The sequence below is a fragment of the Myotis lucifugus genome, unplaced genomic scaffold (assembly GCF_000147115.1).
Source record: "Myotis lucifugus unplaced genomic scaffold, Myoluc2.0 scaffold_22, whole genome shotgun sequence".
In the NCBI taxonomy this organism is placed as follows: Eukaryota; Metazoa; Chordata; class Mammalia; order Chiroptera; family Vespertilionidae; genus Myotis; species Myotis lucifugus.
The window spans coordinates 6,581,980-6,599,108 of NW_005871070.1; the positions used below are offsets into that span (position 1 = coordinate 6,581,980).

Below are 17,129 nucleotides of genomic sequence, written 5' to 3' on the forward strand. Positions count from 1 at the left end.
AGTGGGCATCATAGTGACCGGGTCATTATGGTTGTTATGGCTGTTATGGTCGCTGGCTTTTTATATATATAGATGCATAGCCCATGGACACAAACAATAATGTGGTGAAGGCTTGGGGTGGGATGGATACGGGCTGGGTGGCAGTGGGCCAAAGGGTTGGGGGATGGGGCACATCTGTAATACTGTCAACAATTTAAAAATAAATAAAGTGATTGTTAATAGGTAAAAATAAATGCAATAAATAGAAAATAGTCACAAACATAACAGATACTATTCCAACTATATTAGTAATCACTTTAAATGTGGATGGTTGGTCTAATTACTGCAGTTAAGAGTAGATATTTCCAGAATAGAAAATAGAGCAAAAACCAACTACATGTTGTCAGAACCCCACTTTAAATACAAAGACTCGGGTTAAAGAAAGCGGGAGTAGCTGTGTAAATTTCAGACAAAGCAGACTCAAAAACAAGGAAAATTATCAGGAATAAAGAGGGGCATTAATAAAATGGGATCAAATCTCCAAGGAGACTTAACAATCCCAAATGTGTGTATTGATCTAACAAGTGGGCATCAAAATAGTGAAGCAAAAATGAATTGAACTGCAAGAAGGAATACAAAAATCAATTATTATAGCTGGATTTCAACCTTTGCTGAGGACTTCTGGTTTTAGCTCTATTCTGTCAGTAATTGATATATCAATCAGGCAGAAACCTACTAAGAATAAGTTGACCTGAACAGCACTGTCAATCAGCTGGATCTAATTGACATTTATAAAATATTTCATTCAACAACAGCAGAATACATATTCTTCTCAAACTCATACGGAACATTCACCAAGATAAGACCACCTTTGCCCAGCCAGAGTAGCTCAGTGGTTGAGCTTTTACCTATGAACCAGGAGGTCATGGTTCGATTCCCAATCAGATTCCCTGGTCACATGCCCAGGTTGTGGGCTCGATCCCTGGTGGGGTGTGTGCAGGAGTCAGCCAATCAATGATTCTTTCTCATCATTGATGTTTCTATCTCCCTCTCCCTTCCTCTCTGAAATCAATAAAAATATATATTTTTTAAAAAGATAAGACCACCTTCTGAGCCACAAAACACACCTTAAAATATTTAAAATAATAGAAATCATATAATGTATGCTCTCAGACCACTATGGAATTATATTAGAAACCATTCACACAAAGATAGCTGAAAAATACCAAAATATTTGGAGATAAGATAGCATATTTCTAAGTAATACGTAGGTTAAAGAAAAAATCAACAGAAAATTTAAAATATTTGAAACTAATTAAAAATGAAAATACAATTCATTGAGATTTATTTTATGCAGCAAAAGTAGTGCTTAGGGAAACTTACAGCACAAAATGTGTATATTAGAAACAAAGAGAGATCTACAAAATCCTAAACTCCTACGTTAGGAAACTGAGAAAAAAAGAAGCAATTTAAGCCTAAAATAAGCAGAAGAAAACAAATAATAAAAATAGAATCAAAATCAATAAAATTTAAAATACTAGTAGAAGACGAATAAAATCAACCCGTACTGAGAGGGTTGTTTCTAGAGTTCATTTAGCTGATTCAGTTTTCACCAATTCCGGTTGGAAAGGAAGATGTAAGGATGCGTGGTTATGTCCACCATGGAACCTATCACTTAGGACAGGATTTCCTCAGTGACTAACTTCTCTATCATTTGTTCATGAGTTTATTAAGTAAAAATATATTAATTGCTTAGTATGCCAGGCAATGCATTAATTTCTAGATAATTACAAAACAAATAAGACTTGGTCCCTGCAATAACATAAATAATAGCAGTTAAGGTTTACTCATTCTGTAGCAGCAGCTGTTCAAAGAACTTTTCATTTAAGCCTCACATAACCTGAAGTAGGTATTATTGTTATCTCCATCTTACAGATGAAAAAACCGAGGCATAGAAGAATTAAATAATTTGCCACAATCACATGGCTGCTAAGTGGCCCAGTCTGGCCCAAACTCTTAGTCACCACATTCTATTCTAACGCTCAAGGAAAGGATATTCCTCACCTTCCCTTGAAAATCTACTCTGTCTCCTGGAAATCTTCACATTAAGAACACATGTCATATTTAAAACCAAGCCCTTCGCCCTAGCCAGTTTGGTTTGTTGGCCTGCTGACCAAAGGGTCCTGGATTCTGGTTCTGGTACAGGGCACATACCTCAGTTGCAGGCTCCTCCTTGGCCCAGGCCCGCAGGGCGTGTGCAGGAGGCAACCAATCGATGTGTTTCTCTCACATCGCTATTTCTCTCTGTCTTTCCTTCTCTCTTCCACTCTCTCTAAAAATCAATGGAAAATATCCTCAGGTGAGGATTAAAAAAATAACAATGATAAAATAAAATAAAGCCCTTCCACTGTAATTTAAAAGCATTTCTTTCTTTTCTTCTCCCTCCCTTCCTGCCTTCCTCCTTCCCTTCCTTCTTTCCTTCCTTTCTTCTTTGGAAACAGTAGGTAAGGCATGAAGACCTGTGTATAATGCACTTTCATATATTTGAAGAAAAATAGTAACAGATTTATAAAAGAAAAATAAATTTATCCGAAATTACTTTTAAAAGAGCTTTTTTTTTTTTTTTTCTATTTGAAGCTTGGCTAGAAATACTCTGAAGAAGAAATCTGTTCTTGACACGTATAAAGATTTTTTAACAACCATCTCTCTTGTAAGTAATTAAGTACAAGTAATTACATAATTACTTGATTATGTAGCAGCAGTAAAATTTTACAGGAGGTTTTTCACTTAAACTCGAACCTTATAAAAATAATTGCCACAAGTCAAAATTATTTTCTAAATGCAGTAATTCTTTCTGCTTTTAATTTTTTTAGGGGGGTGGAATCTAGGTCTATTTTTGTTTAGCAACCAGAGGCAGAGTAATAAGTAATTTAATAATGTGTCACTGTGTTCAGACACTGACTGAAAACTTAGAATGAATCCCCGAGTTATGATGGTGAGAAACACTTGATGGGAAATGAAGTTATAAGCCAAGGCTACGATCTAGAAAATTTTTTAGTCATAAATCTCTAAAGTCATCAGTCATATCAGGATGAGAATGCTATTGCTCTCATAACAAACCAGCATTTTAAATATACTTGTTTTCTCAAAATGCACCACCAGATAATAAGATCGAGAGGTAGAAAAATAAAGACTCACAAAACATATTTTATGTAACCTCTGGTTGTGAGAAACAAGGTTGGGTAACGTAATGTGTGGGGTTTTTTCACCCTTTTCTTTCATTCTTTCTACCTTTCTTTTCTTTTTTTCTTTTAAAAAGTGAGCTGTCTCATCACTGCAAATTTTCTCAAGTTCTTAGAACTCTAATTAAAATGTGGTAATTGGTTATGTTACCTCAATTACCATGATGCATGGACATTGATGCAAAGTGACACCAATTGAATCCCTTGGGTGTTTTACCCTGGGGCCATCCCATTTATCGTGGCCTTATTATTTTCAATTATGTGGCTAGATGTGTTGCATACTTTCAAGGCCAATAAATGTTCAGGGATTTTCTGAACACAAGGATCTGTTTTCAATGCTATAGCTCCAAAGTGGCTAAAGGAAAAATGTATATTCTTGTGAAGAATAGAAACTTAGAATTCTAAATCTGCTAAGGATTCAAAGGCACACTTGCTGAAATAAAGGCATTTCAAAAGAATCCAGATCATTCATGTTTAAAACATTTGTTTGAAAAGCAAGTACCGTTCAGTGTGACAAGTTAGACAGGGGAGGAAACTGAGATGGGAAAGACAAAAGTTGTCTTCCCCTTTAGGTAAAGATTTGGGTTTGGAAAGGGGCTAAGCAAAGCTACACCAAGTATTTCACCAACTCTATTTATGAGCATAATAGTTTTTCTAGAGATCTGTCCCCAGCATCAGTGTGAAGATAGGAACAAAATGGGTACAGCATACAGTGTTTCCCGATGGGGACACGATGGGTGTTTGTGGGAAACAAGCCATAGATTGTTCTCTGAACTTCTGTCATCTCCCCACACCTGCCCCTTCAATGTTAGTGGTGTCCTCGGTCATTATGAATGACTACTGGACATTTCTCCACACACACAAAAAATCTAGGAGTGAAGTAGGACATTATTAGGGGACATCATGAATAAGTATAAGACACTTTGTCAAACCAGTTTCATTTTCTGAGTATGACCCCTGTGGCTTCACCAGGTTTTCTTTCTTTTTTTAAAAAATCATATTTGCAGATTTCAGAAAACTAAAAAATTTTCTGTCCTTTTACTTATGTGTTTATATCTTGATTTAGTTTGGGTATTTCCAAATAGGCACAGCATTTGTTCATGTGCTGCAGATGACAGACGAAACTGAATTGGGAAAGTTGTGAAAGAAAGGAGAAGTTGTAATGTACAAAGATATTTTTAAGGCTAGCAGAGCAGGGATATTTGTAGTAGAATCCTAGACTTTAGGTCGAAATCAACACCCAAAGAACCTTATATTTGCAACCCTTTGAAAGTACCTTTCCATCTAAGCTTCACAGATACATTAACTGCCAGGTCATTTTTTTCCTTTATTTTTTGTCAAACAAGTTTTATATAGAACTCATCACTTTAGAAATACTTTTGAAGTAAAAACTATTGAGTTATGATATATGATGATCTTATCCAAAGCATTTCATTCATTCATAAGAATACATGCTAAAATCTAAACTTTCATTTATTATTCAAACTTTTCAATTTCTCAAAAGAAACTTTTTATTCTCTCAAGTTTTGTTTTGTTTTTATTCAGTGATTGCTCATTGTTTGGTGTGTTTACTTTTTCCAAATAAGTCCAATACTTCATTCCATCCATGTATTTATCCCAATGATTCCAACTCTTTATTCACATAAGAGCCAACAGATGAGAGTGGACGGAAGCATTGGGTTTAGTTCCAGATGGAATTCTCTAACTAAATCCAAATTAGCTTGAGTCTTTAATCTTAACATGCAAACATTCTTAGGACTGACCAACTTATAGAAAATAGTGTATTAGCAAAAATCACTGTGTTGTCAGCTGTTTTTATGATACTTCTCCCATTCAATTAAAATAGGAATTTCAGGCAATTTCCAATAAAAAGGAAAAACAAGAGTATAAATTATTAATACAGAATGATAACCAATCAAAGTAGTCTTGGAGGGGAAAAAGGTAAGGAATTACATCAATAACCCCTTTAATCACTGAAAGAGCTTAAAGTCCTGGAGTCAGATATGCATGGATCCAGATCTGCTTCCTCTACTTACTAGCTCTATGATCTTGGATAATTCACTTAATCTTAAAAAAATTTAATTTCTTGATCTATAGTTGTTGTGAAGATTAACTGAGATGATGCATGAAAAATGGTAACTCAGTGGCTTAAGAAATAGTACATGTTCAAAACTGCTAGCAAGTAACCCAACTGCCCCATCCTCTTATGATTCACACTTATACCACTTGGCTCTTTATAGGGATCTTTGCCAGACAGTCAAACAAAATTAACACTAGAAAATAAAATAAACTGAAATACATTTTCTCACAATGTATGACAAATCTTGTGTTAGCATCTTCGTGAATTCACTTGAGGGAACTGGTCTTAATTAGCCTGAACCTGTCCAGTAAAGAGGTTTTTTGAGACGGCATTTGAAAAATTCTAATTTGTGATATACACAAATCACTACTGGAAAACTTGTCTTCTTAGTACAAATTCTATTAAAGTCAGGGGTTTCTGTGAAGCATGTGTAATTTTAGTAAGAAGCCCCAAGTACTTACAGAAAATCCTTACCTGTCAATAAGCTATCAGTGGTCAACCAATTCCCAAGGCAGCCCCACTTCTCTCTTCTCTACTTTTTCTAATGCTTTAAAAGGGAAAATGCTTGCTTACCCCTCTTTTTTAAGGTTCTCATACAAAATTACTGCTTTTCCTAGCCCACTTAGGTATGGCTAATTTGGGGCAATTAATATGTCACCTGTGATAACAAAATATTTAATCCATAATTTTCTAAAATATACTGGAAAATGAGATTACCTATTTTCAATATCTAACAGGCTTAATTTGCATTTACAAAAGTCGTGTTAATCTACCAAATTTTTAAAAAAGTGGTTGCAGATGCACCATTATTATCATTAAAGAAGGCTTCATCTTAGACAACTTAGGATATTGATTCAGGACACTGACTCTGGAGACGACTTGCTTAGGTGTGAATGGCAGATCAGTTACAAACTAACTGGATAACTTTGAACAAGTCGTTGAAACTTTTCTTTGCTTCAATTTTTTCTTCTTAAAATTGAGAGGAGAATACTACATATACCATGTGGTTGTTAGAAATCTTGCATGACTTAACATGCAAATCACTTAGGACAGTGCCTGATACATGTTAGTGTTATGTGTTAGCTATTACTACTAGTAGTAGTGGTAATAGTATTTCCTTCACAAAGGAAAGCCCATTCTTATCCCAAGGCAAGGTTATTCACTGCCAGGCTTCAGGGTAATCTATCAACCCATTTAAAATTAAGTAAAATTCTGTATATGTTCATGTCTTTTAAAAACAGTTTTACTGATATATAATTGGCGTAAAATAAACTTCACAACTTAAAATGTACAATTTTAGGTATATTGACATATGAATACACTCACAAAAACATCACTATAATCAAGATAATGAATCTATAATAATAAAAGCATAGTATGCTAATTAGACCAGACAGCCAAACGTCCTCCAGACATCCTTTGAGACAAAGCCACGGTGGCTGCAAGGGCCGAGGGCAGTGCATGAGTTTTCATGCACTAGGCCTCTAATATATATATATATATCTACACTAATAAAAGACACACATGCAAATTGACCATACCTTCGTTATGCCTTAAGCCATGCCCACCAGCCAATCTGAGCAACTATATGCAAATTAACCCAACCAAGATGGCGGCCAGCAGCCACAGAGCTGGAGCAAGCAGGAGGTTTGGTTGCCCCAATGATGGAGGAAGCCAAGCTTCCTGCCTGCCATGGCCTGGCTCTGAGCTCCACTCAAAGCAACAAAGTTTCAATTATAGAAGGTAAATAAACCCCAGATACCTGCTTTCAGCTGGCCGTGGCCACGGAGCTGGAGCGAGTAGGAGGCTGGGTTGCCCCTGGCGATGGAGGAAGCCAAGCTTCGCTCCCGCCTGCCCTGGCTGGCTCTGAGCTCCTCTCAAGGCTACAAAGTTTCAATTATAGAAGGTAAATAAATTCCAGAATAAAAAAAAAAAGAAAAAAAGGAGAAGCTGAGAGCATCCATCGCCGGGGGGGCTTGACCAGCCTGAAAATGGCCTTCCCTCCCGCCTGCCCTGGCCAGTTCTGAGCTCCTCTCAAGGCTACAAAGTTTCAATTATAGAAGGTAAATAAATCCCAGAATAAAAAATAAAAGAAAAAAAGGAGAGGCTGGAAGCATCCATCGACGGGGGGGCTTGACCAGCCTGAAAACGGCCCTCAGCCCCTCACCCAGACTGGCCAGGTAACCCAGTGGGGACCCCCACCCTGAAGGGGGTGTGACCAGCCTTCAAACACCCATCAGCCCCTCACCAAGGCTGGCCTGGCACCCCAGCGGGACCCCCCACCCTGATCTGGGACACCCTTCAGGGCAAACCAGCCGGCCCCCACCCATGCACCAGGCCTCTATCCTATATAATAAAATGGTAATATGCAAATTGACCCTAACAGCAGAACGACTGGGAATGACTGGTCACTATCACACACACTGACCACCAGGGGGAAGACGCTCAATGCAGGAGATGCCCCCTGGTGGTCAGTGCACTCCCACAGGGGGAGCTCTGCTTAGCCAAAAGCCAGGCTGACGGCTGCCAGTACAGCGGTGGTGGTGGGAGCCTCTCCCGCCTCCTCAGCAGCACTAAGGATGTCCCACTGCAGCTTAGGCCTGCTCCCTGCTGGCAAGTGGACATCCCCCAGGGCTCCCGGGCTGCCAGAGGGATGTCTGTCTGCCAGCTTAGGCCCAATCCCCTGGGGAGTGGGCCTAAGCCAGCAGGTGGACATCCCCCGAGGGGTCCCAGACTGCGAGAGGTCACAGGACAGGCTGAGGGACCCCCACCCCCCAGTGCACAAATTTTTGTGCACCAGGCCTCTAATATATATATATATATATATATATATATATATATATAAAACCCCAAAAATCTTCCTCCTTACCCTTTATAATCCCTCTGATGGTCACAAAGATTTCAACCTATAAATCTTTTCTAAATGGTTTTTACATTTTACATTTAGGTCTATGATCCATTTTGACTCCTTTTTGTATATCCTGCAATATATACCTCAATTTCATATTTGTGCATATGGATATTCATTTGTTCTAGGATCATTTGTTGAAAGATTATCCTTGGTATTGCCTTTGCACTTTTATCAAAATCAATGGGCCATTTATGTGCAGCTCTATTTCTGGAATAGCTATCTTATTCTATTGATATATTTTTGGCCTTCATACTAATGTCATACTCTCTTGATATCTATACCTTCATTATAAGTCTTGAAATCAGTAGCTGTAAGTCCTCCAACTTTATTCATCTTTTAAAAATTATTTTGGCTATTCTAGCTCCTTTGCATTTCCATATGAATTTTATTTAAATTCAGCTTATAAATTTGTACTAAAAACATTACTGAAATTTTCATTTGGATTACATTAACTCTATAGATAAATCTGGGAAGAATTGATATCTTAACAATACTGTGTCTTCTGATCTATGAACACAATATAGTTCATCACTCATTTAATTATTTAGTTTCTCTCAGCAATATTTTGTAGTTTTCAGAGCATAGGTCATACATATTTTTGTTAAATATATCCCTAAGCATTTCATGTTTTTGCCACTATTATAAATGATTTTAATTTTTATTTCAATTTCTGATTGTTCATTGATAGTACATAAAAACACAATTGGTGTCTGTATATTGATCTTGTATCCTATAGCCTTGTTAAATTCCCTTTTTTAGTTATAGGATCCTCTTTGAAGATTATATAGCATTTAGCATTTTCTACATAGATGATCATGGAGTCTATGAGTAAAGATAATTTTTTCCCTTAACTTCCAAGTGGCATGTCTTTAATTCCTTTTTCTTGCTTTATTGCACTGGTTAAAACTTCCAGTGCAATGTTAATAGAAATGGCAAAGAGACATCTTTGCCTTCTTTCTGATATTAGGAGAAAAGCAATGAGTCTTTAACAATACGTGTAATGTTAGCTGTGGATTATTTGTATGTGCCCTTTATTAAGTTGAGGAAGTTCTTATTTTATTCCTAGGTTTCTGAGTTTTTATCAGGAAAGGTGTTGGATTTTGACAAATGTGTTTTCTAAACCCACTGGGATAATCATATAGTTTTCCTTTCCTGTAAACATGATTAATTAATTACACTGACTTTTTGTTTCAAATGTTAAACTAACTTTGCATTTTTTGGAAAAACCTCATATGCTATAATATATATCCTATCTAATAAAATAGTCATATGCAAATTAACCGTCACTTCATGATAAAGATGGTGGCGCTCACAGCCAATTGGAGGGAATATGCAAATTGATATGACAAGGCAAGCAGGGGAAGGCTGCTCTGGCCAGAGGGAGGGCGGAGAGGTGGCTCTGGCCAGAGCGAGGGCGGAGAGGCAGCTCCGGGCCAGAGCGAAGGTGGTGCCGGCAGCCAGGGGAAGGAAGGCCTATTCTTGCACGAATCTTCATGCATCGGGCCTCTAGTATATATATAATATGTTGCTAATTTAAATTGATAAAATTTGTTAAGAATATTTTTATCTATATTCATGAGGGATACTGGTCTGTAGTTTTCTGAACAGTCTTGCTAGAGGTATATCAATTTCATTGATCTTCTAAAAAACAGCTTTTGTTTAATTGATTTTTCTGTTTTCAATTTCAATAATTTCTGTTCTGATCTTTATTATTCATAATATTTCCTTTTAATATTCACAGAATCTCTAGGGATGTCTGTCTCTTGTTTGTGTAACTGATCATTTGTTTCAGAGAAAGAAATCAAAGGAACAAAGTTCAAGCTTATTTGCTCACAAAGAAATAAGGAAGGAGACTAGAAATTAAAACAATCAAACAAACAAACATGAGTCAAATGAAAATTAGAATTAAAGCTTAAAAAGTATAGAGAGAGATCAGTTCTAAACAAAATAAAAGTAAATCTGAGCAAAGAGATCGAGTGTTGGAAGAACAAAGCAGAGTGTCAATTATGCAGTTTCAAATCTTGATGATAAAGGAGAAAGATGCTTTTGGGCTTTGTCTGTTTTGATCTCCAAAATTTAATACAAGACCTCTTGCTTTCTTGCAATTTTTAGAGACAAGATAAATATATTCATTATTTACCCAGTTAGGAGTAATAAAGAAGGTTGTAATGAAAAGAATCCTATAACATAGTGAGAACCAGAGCCTCTACTTCTAACCTAACCCACATTTTTAGAACCACCTTATCCAATACCTCATACAGAATTTCCTTCAGAAATTACTTTTGAAGAACAGAGAGTATAACATGGGATACTTTACACCATATTTTAGAACTTGGAACAGTGTCACTATCAGAAAAGAAAGGTTAAAAGGCATCTTCATGGTGGTCTCATGAAAGTAAAATAGTCTTATAGAAACATAACACTGAAAGCCATTTTGTGAGAATATAAACATTGAGAATTAATGTAGATATAGTAACTCAAATCAAATACCAGTTTGAAACAAAATATATTAAATGAAAGCAAGTACTCATTCATTTAGCAAGTATCTATCAAATATCCATTACATGTAAGTACGTCCCACGCCCTAGAAATATAGCAGTGCAAATCCCTGTGCACAAAAGGGGATGACATAGAGGTGGGACATATGATGAACAAACGAAAGACCACTTAGAAACATCTGTTTTTCTGGAAAGGCAGCCTCCCATATTGGTGAAATATGTGTCTGCCCATCAAAGCAACTTAGACTCATTAGACAACCAACAGAGATCAGAAGCAAGCAAGAAATATTTCCAAATTAATGAGGTACACTATGCTCATTGTATTATTGCATTAGTGCCACTCTCTACTCTTCTATTTCTTTCTCGACAGTGATTCCTTTTTCAACACTGTTTACAGTGGACCTCATTTGCTATCTTCATCTTTCCAAACAATCTACACATTCAGCAGCCAATGCAAAGAACGGGGAGACTTTTATCTATCTGCAATTTACATCTACTCCTATGTAGTAGCTTGAACCTCTAAGACAGGGGTCCTCAAACTATGGCCCACGGGCCACACACAAATACAAATATTGTATTTGTTCCTGTTTTGTTTTTTTACTTCAAAATAAGATATGTGCAGTGTGCATAGGAATTTGTTCATAGTTATTTTTAAAACTATAGTCCGGCCCTCCAACGGTCTGAGGGACAGTGAACTGGCCCCCTGTTTAAAAAGTTTGAGGACCTCTGCTCTAAGAAGCAGCCAGGGTTTCAAAGCGAAAGAAGTAGGATGAAAATCTCTACATCTAGTCTGAAGAGATCTAGTCCAGCATCCCTGATCATCTGATTTCAAGTAAATCCCCAAAGAAACCCACTTTTTGTTCTCCTCAAAGCAGTTGTAATGCTCCCAAAATGTCAGTTTCTCAAGGTGCAGGTTTTTGTGTAAGTTTTATTATGGCCACTACCATGTTTAGAGACTTCAAACTATAGCATAAAAAATAACCTCTTCTGCCCTTCCAAACACGTAAAGAAGATTCCAGGTAAATAGCTTCACAACAAACAGGTCATTTAAAAATAAAAGGCATCCAATTATATGGATTCTAATTACTGGTAATAACTTGGAAGTCTTAAGAAATTTAACAACTTCAGCTTAAAACAATTAAACTGAACTGTTGATAAAATCATCCCCTAGACGCAACATAGCTATAAATGCAAAAAGAGTGAGAAGGCTCGCCCAGCCAGCATGGCTCAGTGGTTGAGTGTTGACCTATGAACCAGGAAGTCACAGTTCGATTCCTGGTGGGGGGCATGCAGGAGGTGGCCAATCAATGATTCTCTGTCATCTTGATGTTTCTATCTCCCTGTCCCTCTCCCTTCTTTTCTGAAATATCCTATCTAAAAAAAAAAAAAGAAAAAAAGAGTAATATGCAAATTAACCATCACTCCCTCACTCCGTCACTCCATCAGAAAGATGGTGGCGGCCAAGGAGCTGGAGTGAGCAGGAGGCGTGAGTTGCCCCGGCGATGGAGGAAGCCAAGCTTCCCGCCTGCTCTGGCCTACCTGAGCTCCGCTCAAGGCTACAAAGTTTCAATTATAGAAGATAAATAAATCCCAGATACCTGCTTCCAGCTCACAGGCGTGGCCAGCCTGAAAACAGCCATCAGCCACTCACCAAGGCTGGCCAGGCACCCCAGTGGGGACTCCCACCCTGAAGGGGGTGACCAGCCTGCAAACAGCCCTCAGCCCCTCACTGAGGCTGGCCACACCCCCATGGGGTGAGGGTCCCCAATGGGGGGCTTGACCAGCCTGAAAATGGCCCTCAGCCCCTCACCCAGGCTGGCCAGGAACCACAGTGGGACCCCCACCCTGATCCAGGACACCCTTCAGGGCAAACCAGCCGGCCCCCACCCATGCACCAGGCCTCTATCCTATATAATAAAATGGTAATATGCAAATTGACCCTAACAGCAGAACAACTGGGAATGACTGATCACTATGACACACACTGACCACCAGGGGGTAGACGCTCAATGCAGGAGATGCCCCCTGGTGGTCAGTGTGCTCCTACAGGGGGAACTCTGCTCAGCCACAAGCCAGGCCGACAGCTGCCAGCACAGCGGTGGTGGTGGGAGCCTCTCCTGCCTCTTCAGCAGTGCTAAGGATGTCCCACGGAAGCTTAGGCCTGCTCCCCACTGGCAAGTGGACATCCCCCGAGGGCTCCCGGGCTGCCAGAGGGATGTCTGTCTGCCAGCTTAGGCCCAATCCCCTGGGGAGCAGGCCTAAGCCAGCAGGTGGACATCCCCCGAGGGGTCCTGGACTGCGAGAGGGCACAGGCCGGGCTGAGGGACCCCCCCTGAGTGCACAAATTTTTGTGCACTGGGCCTCTAGTACTTTATAAATATTTTTTTTTTAAAAAAAAGAGCGAGAAGGCTTACTGATTCATTGTCTCTTCTGTTCCCAGTCCCCAATGCCAGAGACATCAGACTACAAATTAAGGCTTTGTTGAAATTATAATTCATAGGAGAGGCGTTTTTCAGAAAAGATTATTACATTTGATTTTCAATTTTGAATATTGAACTTTCCAAACACATAGAACTGATGATATAAACATTCAAGAAACCCTTTCCATTCTATCATTCTATGTATGCATGTATATTTGTATTTCATGTACATAGGCCAAACATAATAATTGGGCCTTCAAGTAATAGATATTGACTTCAAGGTCATTTGGGAAATGCAATCTTTTTATCACAAAACCCTTTACCTTAAGGATATAAAGGTTTTCTGGACAAGTACATATTCTATATTGTAATAAAACAATTCTAGTTATATATATTTTCTTCATCTAGCAACAGCTTGAATCATAGCAAATTTGGAAAATTCTTAAAATTTTCCTTACCGTAAGCACTGCATGAAAACTCTTAAGAGGAAACATGCTACTTCTCAGCAATACAACTCTATCAGGAGAAGCTCCAAGCAGGAACAATGGAGATTGTTGTACAAATATTAACATATCACATAACAAAAAGGTAGACAGTACACGTTATTACATGGCCTTATCTGCGGAACATACACATTGCTCCACATGCTCTGAGAATGGTAAGCCACCTTTGTGGAAAATTTTCACGTGTATTTTATGATCCTATATAATAAAAGCCTAATATGTTAAGTGTTCAGTTGTCCAGTCATCTGTTCAACCAATCAAAGCATAATATGCTAATGATATGCTAAGGTCACTCAACCACTCACTATGATGTGCACTGACCACCAGGGGGCAGACTCTCCAACTGGTAGATTAGCTTGCTACTGGGGTCCGGCCTATTCGGACTGAGAGAGATGGGCCGGACACGCCCTGGAGCCCTCCCATGATCCCTCCCTGGCCCCAATTGTGCACCGGTGGGGTCCCTCGGCCTGGCCTGCCCCTCAGAGACCTCTCTCACAATCAGGGACCCCTCAGAGGATGTTGGAGAGCTGGTTTCGACCTGATCCCACAGGCCAGGCTGAGAGAACCCACTGGTGCACGAATTCGTGCACCGGGCCTCTAGTTAAGTAATATTGTTGGTGAAGAAATGATGAAAAGATTTGATGGCTTTGTTTGGTAAGGTTAAGCAAAACATCCATGTGATTTTTTAAAAAATACCACAAGATACACTAAAATGCATCTTATTAGTAGGTGAATAAATCTGTGTTATGATAAATGGAGTTTAATTTAGTGGTTGGAGATAGCTATCCCTTTAATTAGCAAAATGAACACATATTCTGAGAAAAATGAGAGATTATACTTAAAAAAAAAAATTCACTCACGGACTCCGTTCCCATCTTCTTTTGTAGCCGTGTTTGCCACTGGACAGCTTGCATGACAATGGCTTCCCACCTCCTCTCGAGATTCACGATGATCAGCTGCATGGGCTGGTGGTCCGCGCTCAGGTTGCAGGTCTCCCCACCATCCAGAAGGTGCTGGCATAACCGCAGGATGGAGGCCACTCCACGCCGCCGCTGCTTGATTTCACCACAGAGCGACTGCAACACAGAGGGGGCCGAGCCATGAGTGTTCACAGGGCAGAGTCTTCTAAGACATGAAACCCACTCTTACACCATCATTGTAGTGATATGCTCAGCTATGAACAAGTGAACAAGAAGGACTCTGGAGTCGCTTTTAGATGGAGGTCTCTTATAGACAGTCAACTAATGCCAAGCAATTTAGCTGCATCCCAATCCCCTTCCCTTTTTCACTGATTTCTTCATCTAAAATGTTGGGTCCCACCTTAACAGCTAGGTGATTTATAATTTAATAAAATAAATCATTGGGTTAGATGAATGCCAAACAGATTAAATGCTTTGATTCAAAGTCCCAGGAAACACAAAAGACAGAAGTTCTCCAAATAGAAAAATGTTTCCAAATTTACTCTCAGATATTTTTGGGGCCAAAAGTTTAGTTTCCTGCTGGCTGGGTATAAGTTAAATAAGATTGTAAAGAATTTTTATATATAACATCTATTATTTGACAAAAGAAGATAAGCAACATTGCTCTTCAGAAGCTTGACTAACAAAGCAGTAATGTTCTGAAAACAGAAATTAGAATACTGGATTATTACTGCACTATTTGTTGGCTCTGTTTCCTTTTAATAAATATTCACACTATTTAAGAAGGATATGCATGCATCAAAATAGCATTTTGCCCCCAGAAGCATTTGTATTGCTGTAGTGACCCTAAGCTGAACGATTCAAGCAAAATAGTGCATACATATGTCTAAAAATATTATATCTTTTTGTTGCCTACGGATAGTATATAAGTGATATTCTAATTCAAAGCCTTTAGGAGAAATGATGATTATATCAAACATCGCTGCATTACTAATCTCCTGCTACTGCCACAATCGGACTGTTCTAATAGTTAACAGATTGCTTATTAATCAACAAGGGTAAACAAGACAATGCAATTTCATTTAGTGTGAGACTTTTAATGCCTGAAAGTATTTGTGCTTAAAATGTTAATCTAGATAAGGCTTCATTAGAAGTCCTAAAATGATTCAGTGTGGTTCATTGAAATGTGCATAGAGTGGTAGTAGATCAGCAGGTGGACATTTCATACAGATGTTCCACTTATTGGTATAGTACATGCTATAGCCATTTAAATGACCCTAACTCAGTAATAGCTGGAATTCTATTATTTCTATAATGAGAGAACCCTGTACCCTTAATATTTCTGAATTTTAAATGAGGTGAGTGACAATTTCTCAAACCTCTATTTATGGCAAAATATGACTAGGAATTTTATTATTCAATTTATACCAATGTGGCATTTTTAGTTATGTTTCCTGAACTTACCCTTATTTCTTTTCCTAGGGTTCATTACTATTTTCCTATATAACTCCTGATAGTAACCACAGGGTCTGACAAAATTCTTTACTGATGCTATTCATTAGCTCAATGCTGAATGAGGAGAAACCCCCAGACATTCAACATAAACCTGAGGTCTACTAAAGCAACAGGCATTGCTTCCATAGCTCCAATCCTGCTAATTGTCCTACCCCCACACATATTCTCTCTCTCTCTCTTTCTCTATCTCTCTCGCAACTGGTTTAAAAAACTGTTCATATTCAATATTTGATTTTTGGTTCTTCACAATTGTAAATTTTTTTCTTTAAATATCTGAAGAACTTAGTCTATATCCTAAATAAAAAATTTATCTTATATGCACACTTGGGGAGTCATAGTACTTTAAAAAGGAGGGGTAAATTGGGAATTTTACTCGACCAATGTATTTTTCAGTACTTTTTATATCAAGGAGATATAATTGATAAAATACATTCTTCTACATAAATGGGTTACCGTGACAACCATTAAAATATACATATTTATTTATAATCACAAACACATACTAAATGAAATCAGTGCATTTTCTAGCAATGTTTCTTAGACTCTGTGGTGTATATTCTTTCCATGATAAACTATGCATAGAGAAATGTGAAATATAACTACATAGGAACAAATGTTTATAACCCTTTTTGTCTTCCATTTTCAGGGAAATGTACTTTTAAACAGAAACCCAAACTAAGCAATCTAGTTAAGGCACAGAAATAAGACAAATGTACTAGTATCCCTGTCTCCCAGACCTCCTCAAATGTATATTGCACCTTCCATCAGCTAGGCACTGTTTCAGGCACACAGGCTTCAAAAAGGAGCAGGTTACTGCTCCTTCTCTCCAGGAGCTGAGACTCTACTGGAGGTGGACTATACACATAAGAACAATAGCTGGAAGCTTTTTTATGACTGCTTCAATTTCTTCCGTAGTTATTGGCCCATTGAGATTTTTAGAATCTTCCTGATTGAGTTTGGAAGGTTGTATTTTTCTAGGAATATGTCCATTTCCTCCAGGTTGTCTAGTTTGTTGGAATAGAGTTGTTCATAGTATTTTTTTAACAATCCTTTGTATTTCT

At 38.2% G+C, this 17,129-nt stretch overlaps 1 protein-coding gene across 1 annotated transcript in view; it reads right to left on the minus strand.

The window, feature by feature from the left end:
- AKAP6 (A-kinase anchoring protein 6) overlaps positions 1 to 17,129 on the minus strand; it is a 373,936-nt gene that overhangs the window by 29,426 nt on the left and 327,381 nt on the right. The window contains 1 exon segment of the mRNA XM_023751526.1: positions 14,494 to 14,709. Within this exon segment, the coding sequence (XP_023607294.1) occupies positions 14,494 to 14,709 (216 nt within the window).